This window comes from Dendropsophus ebraccatus, chromosome 9, assembly GCF_027789765.1.
Source record: "Dendropsophus ebraccatus isolate aDenEbr1 chromosome 9, aDenEbr1.pat, whole genome shotgun sequence".
NCBI lineage: Eukaryota > Metazoa > Chordata > Amphibia > Anura > Hylidae > Dendropsophus > Dendropsophus ebraccatus.
The window spans coordinates 13,983,915-13,996,735 of record NC_091462.1 but is presented as its reverse complement, the minus strand read 5'-3'; the positions used below and the strand labels follow the sequence as shown (position 1 = coordinate 13,996,735).

Here is a 12,821-nt window from a genome sequence, read left to right as displayed (position 1 = left end):
GCTAAATAGGGTCTGATTACATCTCACCTGGTGCACAGGGCACAGCAGAGGGTCTGGCCTGAACGGCGGTCAGCGGCATAGCCATTATATCTATAAATGTTTACAGGGTGATGGAAATGTTCATTTTACCGTAATGAGAAGAATATGAAAAGAAACAAACTATATGATAGCGGGACTAGAGTCACATGGTCCATATGTGCAGAAAATCCATTGCCTTTCCACAGCTCACCATCGCAGCCCTCCCACCCTGCCTGCTCCCTCCCCCAGCACTTCTATCAGTGCCCAAAGCGGTCGCAGGACATCTCATTTCACTTCAGATTATTGCATCACGGAGGTTGCAGCATCACACCTTACTCTCCCTAAATGTCTCAATAAAGATATATGTCTATATGACAAATAGATGGTGATGTAGGCTAAAGGGGCTGGTCAGAAATGATGACATCACTCAGGAGAGTGGGGCTAAAATTAGAACAGGATCCAGCCAAGCTTCCTGTGACATCAGGGGATGATGTGTTGTCTATGGAGAGGGAGGAGGCAGGGAGTTGGAGACAATACACATTCTGTAGTTCTTCTACTTTCAACTTCCTGTTGGGTGAATCACACAAAAGCCACCTAAGGCGGTACTATCAGTCATATTACTATATTAGTAAGGTATATATCCTGGGGGATTATTTTAATACCATTTTATGAATACATGTTTTAAGGGAACCTGTCATCTGTACAATCCCGTTACCAATGGGGACCGCTGACCGCTATACCCGGTTCTCTTCTCTGGATATAGCCAGCCATACATATAAGGGGGGAGATTTATCAAACATGGTGTAAAGTGAAACTGTCTCAGTTGCCCCTAGCAACCAATCAGATTCCACCTTTTACTTTACACCATGTCTGATAAATCTCCCCCTTTGTATCTAACATACAGAGGATGATGCCTTTAGTTGTACAGCTACCTATGCACAACCATACAGACCCTCGAAGTACTTAGCTACAGACATCAGCAGAACAAAGACTACATACAACTGTAACAAAATCTCAGCTGTGTGAAGTATGAGGACTAGGTTGCAATCGTTGCCATTGCAGAGTCGTACTGCAAAAATCTATTAACTGCACTGGAGTGTGACCCCGCCATGTATGTAACACAAACCTTAGGAGAGAACAGCTGTGCGTCCTCTGAATATAAAGGGGTTATGTGATGTTGGAAAAATAAAGCCCCATGATATGAAACCCCCCAATGTATTGTTATCACTAATAGTACAGGCTGTAGTTTTGCATCATTTACCCCTGAAAGGAAGTTAAACCCAGAAGAACTACAGAATGTGTATTGTCTCCAGCTCCCTGGCTCCTCCCTCTCTGAGCTCTAGTCGCACCCCCTTAGTGATGTCACCATTTCTGACCAGCCTCTCCAGCCAACATCACCATCTCCCTGCTATATATGTAATATATCTTTATTGGGACATTGAGAGAGTGAGGTGTGATGCTGCCTTATGATGAATGATGCTACAGAGAGAGCAGACAGGAACTGACTACAGCAGGTGCTGCAGCCTCCTTAATGGTCTGCTTTGAAACTGGATTTTCTGCAACAGCTTTGGGCAGTGAACTGGCAGGAGTGCTGTGGGAAGGGGGTGGAAGGGCTGAGGAAAAGCAATGCATTCTGGAAATTGTGGTACTGCGCAACCGAGAAGTAAAGAACTAAGACCATCCAAGCAAATTCATTTTTGGTGGGTTCAGATGTGGGACAGACAAGCAATGCTATAGGCTTCTGCATATTGAAGTGAGCATGGTCCCACTTATTGCCAGCTCGTAGAAAGTTCTCCAATAGGGATGGTCCGAACCTGCCGAGGTTTGGGTTCGTACGAACCCGGACTCTCGGCAATGATTCCCGCTGTCTTAAAACTCTGTGCAGAGGGTGGATACAGCGGGAGGACCGCCTGGAAAACCGGGATACAGCCACAACCATAGGCTGTATCCCAGTTTTCCAGGTGGTATTCCCGGTTTATCCACCCTCTCCACGGAGGTGGAAGACAGCGGGAATCATTGCTGAGAGTCCAGGCTCGTACGAGCCCAAACCTCGGCAGGTTCAGACCATCCCTATTCTCCAGTGATCCACGGCTAAAGTCAGTGCGTGACTGCTCTCCATGAGGTCATGGGCCCACGGAGTATCTGTCCTCCATGGAATAACATAACTACTGTATAAGAAAGCTTCCCTACAATGTGGTGCAAGATGAGACACCCCCCCCCCTCCCCCGGCGCGTGTCTGTGCCTGACTCCACTGGCGGGCGTCTACGCCGCGGTTCTTCATACAGTTACGCAGGGTATCATTTTCTCCTAAATCACTAATGCATTTCCAGCCACCTCGCGAACAAACCCAAAAACATCCCATTTCACTTGTTTGGGAATCTTTACATTAAACAGTTCGCAGCCGACACCATAATAAAGGGAAATTATCGCCCTTTAATTCCAGCACTTAAAACGAGATGTCGCTGTCACATTAAAAGGAACCGATCAAGGAAATGATTCTGCACAATGGCTGAAACCAATTACATGCGGCGAGGGCTTAAAGTGTCTGGAATCGTCTGACGCCGCGGCACAAACACGAGTCGCCGGTGTTGACAACAACTTCTCTTAAGATGCTGCGTCCCCCCCCCCCGCCGCTAATTATCCCGAGGAAGAAGGATCCCTGAAAGTTAAGTGAAAGTTCTGAGGAAAATCGTGATACGTGTCATCGCAGAGAGAACGCCAGAGCTGTGTACGGTCCAGGGGATATGGTAATTAGCTTAAAGGGTATGTCCATCATTTTACATGGAGAAGTCGTCTACATAAAAAGTTCTGTCACTTTGTAAATTCATTTCATTACTTATTCTGTACTAATCCTGAGTTACATCCTGTATTATGCTCCAGAGCTGCACTCACTATCTGCTGGTGGGGTCACTGTGTACATACATTATATTACTGATCCTGTTCTGATCCTAAGTTACATCCTGTATTATACTCCAGAGCTGCACTCACTATCTGCTGGTGGGGTCACTGTGTACATACATTACATTACTGATCCTGAGTTACATCCTGTATTATGCTCCAGAGCTGCACTCACTATTCTGCTGGTGGGGTCACTGTGTACATACATTACATTACTGATCCTGAGTTAAATGTTAAAGTAATGTAATGTATGTACAAAGTCACTGCACCAGCAGAATAGTGAGTGCAGCTCTGCAGTATAATACTGGATGTAACTCAGGATCAGTAATGTAATGTATGTACACGGTAACCCCACCAGCAGAATAGTGAGTGCAGCTCTGCAGTATAATACTGGATGTAACTCAGGATCAGTACAGGATCAGTAATGTAATGTATATACACAGTGACCCCACCAGCAGAATAGTGAGTGCAGCTCTGGAGTATAATACAGGATGTAACTCAGGGTTAGTACAGAATAAGTAATGTAATGTATGTACACAGTCACTGCACCAGCAGAATAGTGAGTGCAGCTCTGCAGTATAATACTGGATGTAACTAAGGATCAGTACAGGATCAGTAATGTAATGTAATGTATATACACAGTGACCCCACCAGCAGAATAGTGAGTGCAGCTCTGGGGTATAATACAGGATGTAACTCAGGATCAGTAATGCGGTGACTCGGCTGGTTTGCATTGGCTCTGACAGATGAATGGCGGACTATGTAATGTATCAGTATAGGTGCTGGTAATACAACTAGATACACGACTATGATAGTAAATATAAAAGTTTGCCCGTCACGCAGCGTTCTCCTTATAACCTACTTTCTCTTCTATTTCCGACATTTCTTAGCCGTGCAGAACATTTTCTTCCCGCTCGGGCATTGTATAGAGGAGGTTACATAAGACATATATACAGCGGATTCCTGTGTAAGTGGGCGCCGGCTCGTGGAGAACGTCTCCCATTGTCTGACATATAGAAGATGAGGTTTATACTACAATGCGCCCGTCACAATAGGAGCCGCAATGTCACCTCGGCGGAGGAGAAGCCGCGTCTTCTCTGTGGATAATATACCGCACACAGACGCCGCGCTTCAATAGGTACATTACACAAAAATGGGCTAAATTAACAATTAGCAACAAGGTTTTCCGTCATTACAGAAGAAGAATGGAGTTACAGATCAAACGTTCCAGAAACAATCCCTCCCGTCTGCAGCCAGAAGAAAGATGGAGACGTTCATTAGGATAGACAATACATCATACCACATCTCTGGGGTTCAAGATGTTCACCAAAACCTTAAAGGGGTACTCCAGCAGATTTCCTTACTAAACCTATATACCTCTATATCAGGGATGGGAAACCTTGGCTCTCCAGCTGTAGCAAAACTACAACTCCCATCATGCCTGGACAGCCAAAGCTAAAGCTGTCCAGAACAGGAGCAAATCCCTATAGAAAACCTCTCCTGCTCTGGACAGTTCCTGACATGGACAGAGATGGGAGAAGAGAGCACTGTGCCAGATTGGAGAAAATACACCACCTCCTGCAGGACATACAGCAGCTGATAAGTACAAGGAGACTGGAGATTTTTTAATAGGAGTAAATTACAAATCTCTGGCAGTTTGGCACCAGTTGATTTGAAAGAAAAATTTTTTGATGAACAACCCCTTTAACAAATGAGTGTTCCAGATCAATGAAGAATTTCATGTAAGGGCGCCTGATGTCAGAGCCGCCCTCCACCTATACCCTGCCTGCAGATGTTACCTGTATGATAGGGATATAGAGGCGCCCTCCACCTATACCCTGCCTGCAGATGTTACCTGTGTAATAGGGATATAGAGCCGCCCTCCACCTATACCCTGCCTGCAGATGTTATCTGTGTAATGGATATATAGAGGCGCCCTGCACCTATACCCTGCCTGCAGATGTTACCTGTGTAATAGGGATATAGAGCCGCTCTGCACCTATACCCTGCCTGCAGATGTTACCTGTGTAATAGGGATATAGAGGCGCCCTCCACCTATACCCTGCCTGCAGATGTCACCTGTGTAATAGGGATATAGAGCCGCTCTGCACCTATACCCTGCCTGCAGATGTTACCTGTGTAATAGGGATATAGAGGAGCCCTCCACCTATACCCTGCCTGCAGATGTTACCTGTGTAATAGGGATATAGAGGCGCCCTGCACCTATACCCTGCCTGCAGATGTTACCTGTGTAATAGGGATATAGAGGCGCCCTCCACCTATACCCTGCCTGCAGATGTTACCTGTGTAATAGGGATATAGAGGCGCCCTCCACCTATACCCTGCCTGCAGATGTTACCTGTGTAATAGGGATATAGAGCCGCCCTCCACCTATACCCTACCTGCAGATGTTACCTGTGTAATAGGGATATAGAGCCGCTCTGCACCTATACCCTGCCTGCAGATGTTACCTGTGTAATAGGGATATAGAGGCGCCCTCCACCTATACCCTACCTGCAGATGTTACCTATGTAATAGGGATATAGAGGAGGCCTCCACCTATACCCTGCCTGCAGATATTACCTGTGTAATGGATATATAGAGGCGGCCTCCACCTATACCCTGCCTGCAGATGTTACCTGTGTAATAGGGATATAGAGGCGCCCTCCACCTATACCCTGCCTGCAGATGTTACCTGTATAATAGGGATATAGAGGCGTCCTCCACCTATACCCTGCCTGCAGATGTTACCTGTATAATAGGGATATAGAGCCGCCCTCCACCTATACCCTGCCTGCAGATGTTACCTGTGTAATAGGGATATAGAGGCGCCCTCCACCTATACCCTGCCTGCAGATGTTACCTGTGTAATAGGGATATAGAGGAGCCCTCCACCTATACCCTGCCTGCAGATGTTACCTGTGTAATAGGGATATAGAGGAGGCCTCCACCTATACCCTGCCTGCAGATGTTACCTGTGTAATAGGGATATAGAGGAGGCCTCCACCTATACCCTGCCTGCAGATGTTACCTGTGTAATAGGGATATAGAGGAGCCCTCCACCTATACCCTACCTGCAGATGTTACCTGTGTAATAGGGATATAGAGGAGGCCTCCACCTATACCCTGCCTGCAGATATTACCTGTGTAATGGATATATAGAGGCGGCCTCCACCTATACCCTGCCTGCAGATGTTACCTGTATAATAGGGATATAGAGCCGCCCTCCACCTATACCCTGCCTGCAGATGTTACCTGTGTAATAGGGATATAGAGGAGGCCTCCACTTATACCCTGCCTGCAGATGTTACCTGTGTAATAGGGATATAGAGGAGCCCTCCACCTATACCCTGCCTGCAGATGTTACCTGTGTAATAGGGATATAGAGCCGCCCTCCACCTATACCCTGCCTGCAGATGTTACCTGTGTAATAGGGATATAGAGGCGCCCTCCACCTATACCCTGCCTGCAGATGTCACCTGTGTAATAGGGATATAGAGGCGTCCTCCACCTATACCCTGCCTGCAGATGTCACCTGTATAATAGGGATATAGAGCCGCTCTGCACCTATACCCTGCCTGCAGATGTTACCTGTGTAATAGGGATATAGAGGAGGCCTCCACCTATACCCTGCCTGCAGATGTTACCTGTGTAATAGGGATATAGAGGAGGCCTCCACCTATACCCTGCCTGCAGATGTTACCTGTGTAATAGGGATATAGAGCCGCCCTCCACCTATACCCTGCCTGCAGATGTCACCTGTATAATAGGGATATAGAGCCGCTCTGCACCTATACCCTGCCTGCAGATGTTACCTGTATAATAGGGATATAGAGCCGCCCTGCACCTATACCCTGCCTGCAGATGTTACCTGTGTAATAGGGATATAGAGGCGCCCTCCACCTATACCCTGCCTGCAGATGTTACCTGTGTAATAGGGATATAGAGGCGCCCTCCACCTATACCCTGCCTGCAGATGTTACCTGTGTAATAGGGATATAGAGGCGCCCTCCACCTATACCCTGCCTGCAGATGTTACCTGTATAATAGGGATATAGAGCCGCCCTCCACCTATACCCTACCTGCAGATGTTACCTGTATAATAGGGATATAGAGGCGTCCTCCACCTATACCCTGCCTGCAGATGTTACCTGTGTAATAGGGATATAGAGGCGCCCTCCACCTATACCCTGCCTGCAGATGTTACCTGTGTAATAGGGATATAGAGGCGCCCTGCACCTATACCCTGCCTGCAGATGTTACCTGTGTAATAGGGATATAGAGGCGCCCTCCACCTATACCCTGCCTGCAGATGTCACCTGTGTAATAGGGATATAGAGCCGCTCTGCACCTATACCCTGCCTGCAGATGTTACCTGTGTAATAGGGATATAGAGGCGCCCTCCACCTATACCCTGCCTGCAGATGTTACCTGTGTAATAGGGATATAGAGGCGCCCTCCACCTATACCCTGCCTGCAGATGTTACCTGTGTAATAGGGATATAGAGCCGCTCTGCACCTATACCCTGCCTGCAGATGTTACCTGTGTAATAGGGATATAGAGGCGCCCTCCACCTATACCCTGCCTGCAGATGTTACCTGTGTAATAGGGATATAGAGGCGCCCTGCACCTATACCCTGCCTGCAGATGTTACCTGTGTAATAGGGATATAGAGCCGCCCTCCACCTATACCCTGCCTGCAGATGTTACCTGTGTAATAGGGATATAGAGCCGCCCTCCACCTATACCCTGCCTGCAGATGTTACCTGTGTAATAGGGATATAGAGCGGCTCCCCGCTGTGCAGTAGGGTCAGGTTCCCGGACTGGTGGAGGCGGCCGTCAGGTTTCAGCATCTCCTCCTTTGCTGACTTCTTTGCAGTTTCTTGGCCGCTTTCTTTTAGTTCCTCCGTGTCGCTGTGACACTCGAAGAATTCATCCTCGCTGTCGCTCCATGAGTCCCAGGACTTGCCCACCTCGTTCTTGATTTTCTCCGATTCTGCCGCAGAGGTCAGTGACTCAATAGTCATGTCCGCAGTGCTCCCCTTCTTGCCGTCATCTCTCGCCTTCTTTCTCTCAATGCAGCAGTTCAGCATCTGAGGAGAAGACGATGGATTTATACCTGGTGCCGTCCCACAGAAGCAGCCATTGTTATATACATGGGGGGGGGGGGCATACCTGCAGCTTCTGGTGGAGTAAGCAGCACTTCAGGTCCGGAGGTCCGCTACTTAACCTAGGAAACAAGAAAAGAAATATTACAGGGGTATTTCACTCAAACATAACTTTTGATATGTTTCTGCCCATGTTGAGACTAACAATTCCTTCCATACTTGTTATTATTGATTTAGTCTCCTTCCCCCAGTTCTGAGCTGCTGCTTTCTGCTGAAGACACAGAAAACTGTGTGTGAGCCTCTCTATCATTCTCCCCCTCCTCCCCCCTCCCTTCTGTCCACAAGTCCCTGGCAGGCTTTATCTGCAACATTACAGCTACTTTGTAAAGCTGGGAGGATTAATCACAGTGAGTTTATCAGCAACTTGACCACAGAATAACCATCCCAGCAATACAAAGAAGCTACAATGTTGCAGATACAGCCAGTCAGGGACTTATTTACATCAGCCATCTCAGAAAGGAGGGGGGAGGGGGAGACCGAGAAAAAGGCTAACACTCAGATTTTTGTGTCTTCAGCTAAAAGCAGCAGCTCAGAACTGGGAGAAAGGACATGTCAGGGCATGCTGAGAGTTGGAGTTTTGCAACAGCTGGAAGGCCATAATTTGAAGAACAAGTAGAAGTAAACCTGATCTCGTTGTTTAGATGGAAAAAAATCAATTCTATAGTTTTCTGTAATCAGACATTTAAAGGTGTTAACCAGGTTTAAAAACACATGTCCACTTTCTTCCAGAAACAGCGCCAGTCTTTAATTTGGGCGTGTTATTGCAGCTCAGTGAATGGAAATGGTGCTCCAGCGAATATCTTTTTCTTTCAAATCAACTGGTGAAAAGTTATATAGATTTATAATTTACTTCCCATACTTATCAGCTGCTGTAAATCCTGCAGGAAGTGGTGTATTCTTTCCAGTCTGACACAGTGCTCTCTGCTGCCACCTCTGTCCATGTCAGGAGCTTTCCAGAGCAGCAGCAAATCCCCGTAGAAAACCTTTCCTGCTCTGGACAGTTCCTGACATGGACACAGGTGGCAGTAGAGAGCACTGTGTCAGACTGGAGAGATTTGACCACATACTGCAGGACATACAGCAGCTGATAAGTACTGGAAGACTTGAGATTTTTTAAATAAAAGTAAATTACAAATGGATATGACTTTCTGAAACCAGGTGATTTAAAAGAAAAAGATTTTTGCAGGAGTACCGCTTTAATTGCAATACCACACACCACCTGAGGACAGGGGTTGGCGCTGTTTTTCCAAGAAAGAAACTTTTCTTTTACTAATCCTTGAAAACCCCTTTAAGTCCCGGAAGATGATGACTCTTTAGTTAAATCTCACACACCTCCGAAATATCCATAGGTGTGAGAGATATCAGCAGATCCTCTGCCGGCTGGTGTCACAGACGTATGTGAATAGTCACCGCTGCCATATAACGTCACATGGTGCTTAATATATACCCACCCGGGGATGAGATAATTGTTCTCCCAGCGATACCGCATCTCCAGCACAAACTCTTGCCACAAGTGTGCCACCCCTCGCACCCCTCCGTGGTAGAAGTTGACCATACAGAGACACAGCGCCAGCTTGTAGGTCAGGCTGTCGGATGGCGCCGACTTGAGCTGGCTGTACAGGTTCTGCGCACAGAAGAAACAATGACACCAGGCATCCATAATTCAAGCACTTTACAATAATTTGGGCATTGTTGCATTACAAATGAGTTAGTGTAATAGCCAAGGACAGATGGCTCCGAATATTCTACATTTTCAGAACCAAGCTCCGGCAAAACAAAATCAGCATCTCATTTACAGAGACAATGGGGAGATGGTCCCCGGATTTATGGAGAACAAAAAAACACGGGGATAGAGCCGGCTAGCGGATTATTTAAGGACATAGTGGGGGCGATTGTCAACGTGAAGGTTGACCGATGAGGTGAGGGAGGCGACAAATTTATTGTGTTTTTGATGCTTTTTTTTTCTACGTCTTGATAAGGTTAGCAGAATATAAATCATCTGTTATTACGCTCCAGAGCTGCACTCACTGTTCTGTTGTTGGGGTCATACATTACAGTACTGATCCTGAGTTACATCCTGTATTATAATCCAAAGCGTCACTCACTATTCTGCTGGTGGGGACACTGTGTACATACATTACATTACTGATCCTGAGTTACATCCTGTATTATACTCCAGAGCTGCACTCACTATTCTGCTGGTGGGGTCACTGTGTACATACATTACATTACTGATCCTGAGTTACATCCTGTATTATAATCCAAAGCGTCACTCACTATTCTGTTGGTGGGGTCACTGTGTACATACATTACTGATCCTGCACTGATCCTGAGTTACATCCTATATTATACCCCAGAGCTGCACTCACTATTCTGCTGGTGGGGTCACTGTGTACATACATTACATTACTGATCCTGAGTTACATCCTGTATTATACCCCAGAGCTGCAATCACTATTCTGCTGGTGGGGTCACTGTGTACATACATTACATTACTGATCCTGAGTTACATCCTGTATTATACCCCAGAGCTGCACTCACTATTCTGCTGGTGGGGTTATGCAGTGGTTGTACATTCTCATTACTTTGCGTATGATACAATGATATGAGTGATAACCTTTCCCTATGATATAACTCACATAGTCCTCGCTCTCGGCTGCGGTCGCGGTGTCACCATTAGAGCCGCCAGTTCTGGTCTCGGATCCATCCAGGGATTTTGCATCTGGGAACAGGAACTGCAGGAAAATGCAAAGACTCGGCTGTACATGAGTTTATTCCTTCTCTCTTGTATAACATGTAATCCCCTCTTATATTATAGGAGCAGCTGAACTGTTCACTTCAGAAGTAGCGTCCATCTCCCCTGTATACATGTACAGTCACACTGACAGAGCCTGCATATATACTGCCATAGAGCAGACAACAGGCACACAACAGCCACCCCTCTATGGGTACCTTCATGTGTACTTAATCTGCTGCAGATTTTAAGGGGTACTCCACTAAGGTAAAGTACATGTTGAATCATCCCCCCTCCTGGAGATTTAAGTTAATTCCATACTTATTCAGTCTTCTTCCCCCAGTTCTGAGCTGCTGCTTTCTGATGAAGACAAGCATTCAACATGTATTTTACCTGAGAGGAATAGCCCGTTAAGGTGCATATTTTAGTTATTTATTTATATTGGTCAAGTCTGCACCACATCCAAAACAGGTTATGTATGCAAGAACAATGAGACAATGGAGAGTCAGCTATAATGTGGTCTATGAGTGTGCAGCCCTGGGTAACAGATATAAGAGACAGAGAGAGAGATAACAGATGATAGATGGATGGATAGATAGATAGATAGATAGATAGATAGATAGATAGATAGATAGATAGATAGATAGATAGATAGATAGAGCAGCACTAGATGAGACAATGAGATTGGTGCCAGCGGATGATCCTGACCAAGGATATAGTTAGTCCATAAAATAGTATATAATCCGTAGCACACAGCAGTAGAGTGAAAAAAAACTGTGTATTTATTCCATCAAATGGATTTAATGCAATAAATACAGTTTTTTTTCACTCTCCTGCTGTGTGCTACGGATTATATACTATTTTATAGATATAGATAGATAGATAGATAGATAGATAGATAGATAATAGGACACTCAATATATCTTGAGCAGCACAACAAAAATTCAGAGTTGGTGCCAGAAGGTAGTCTTGACCAGGACTTCCAATTATAACTTCAAAAATCGCCCACAGCACTCCGGTATAATCAAAACAAAACGTGAATTTATTTCATAGTGAATACAGCACAGCAAAAAGTCATAAGGGACATTTCAACGACCTCCGTCGTCTTTTTCAAGCGTGACTACACAACAATAGTGGACCTTCTTATACAGGTGAGTAAATTAGTGTTCAACAGGGATTGGTGCAAAAGTGCACATGATTTAGGTTTGACCAGCAAACGTAGTGCATTAAGGTATAAACATACAAAATGTGACACAATTGTAGAAGTGATATATACAGTGATTAAAAGAAAGCTCGAGCCGGACGTCGGATCATATTAAACAAAAAAATCCATAGTTACAAAGTATATCAGTTTGTCCAATAGTTGTAGCGGTTCTGACTCACCACCAGTTGTGTCAGGACTTGAACTTCAGCAGCAGTGCGCATGTGAGCGCCATGATGGTTAATAGGCAAATGACGACTCCCATCGTCCAAAATGTGACAATACCAACATGTCAACCAAAACACCGCAGAGACACCATCACGTGTCTCAACGTCAGTGTATTCTAGAACATTGCCCCCTGGGAAATCGAATATGCAAAAGAACACTGCAGAGACACCATCACATGTCTCGACGTCAGTGAACTAGCCAGACCTTCCCTCCGGGAAGGAACAACCAAGCCAAAGCGTTCTCCAGTCAAGGAAACCACCTCAGCAAGGTATCCATCCACAGACAGCCGTTTCGGGGTTTTTGCCCCTCATCAGTGTGAGACACGTGATGGTGTCTCTGCGGTGTTTTGGTTGATCTCCCTGAGGTCAACCAGCGTCCTTTTGCATGCACTTACTAGTCATTGCTCCCACTAGCCAGAAACCTACTCCACACTGATGAGGGGCAAAAACCCCGAAACGGCTGTCTGTGGATGGATACCTTGCTGAGGTGGTTTCCTTGACTGGAGAACGCTTTGGCTTGGTTGTTCCTTCCCGGAGGGAAGGTCTGGCTAGTTCACTGACGTCGAGACATGTG

At 46.0% G+C, this 12,821-nt stretch overlaps 1 protein-coding gene across 1 annotated transcript in view; it reads right to left on the bottom strand.

The window, feature by feature from the left end:
- Positions 1-12,821, bottom strand: part of RAB3GAP1 (RAB3 GTPase activating protein catalytic subunit 1) — a 61,164-nt gene that overhangs the window by 17,519 nt on the left and 30,824 nt on the right. The window contains exons 14-17 of the mRNA XM_069982609.1: positions 10,725-10,820; positions 9,537-9,709; positions 8,093-8,147; positions 7,684-8,010 (exon numbers count right to left, since the gene is read on the bottom strand). Coding sequence (XP_069838710.1) covers positions 7,684-8,010; positions 8,093-8,147; positions 9,537-9,709; positions 10,725-10,820 — 651 coding nt within the window. The remainder of the gene's footprint in view (positions 1-7,683; positions 8,011-8,092; positions 8,148-9,536; positions 9,710-10,724; positions 10,821-12,821) is intronic.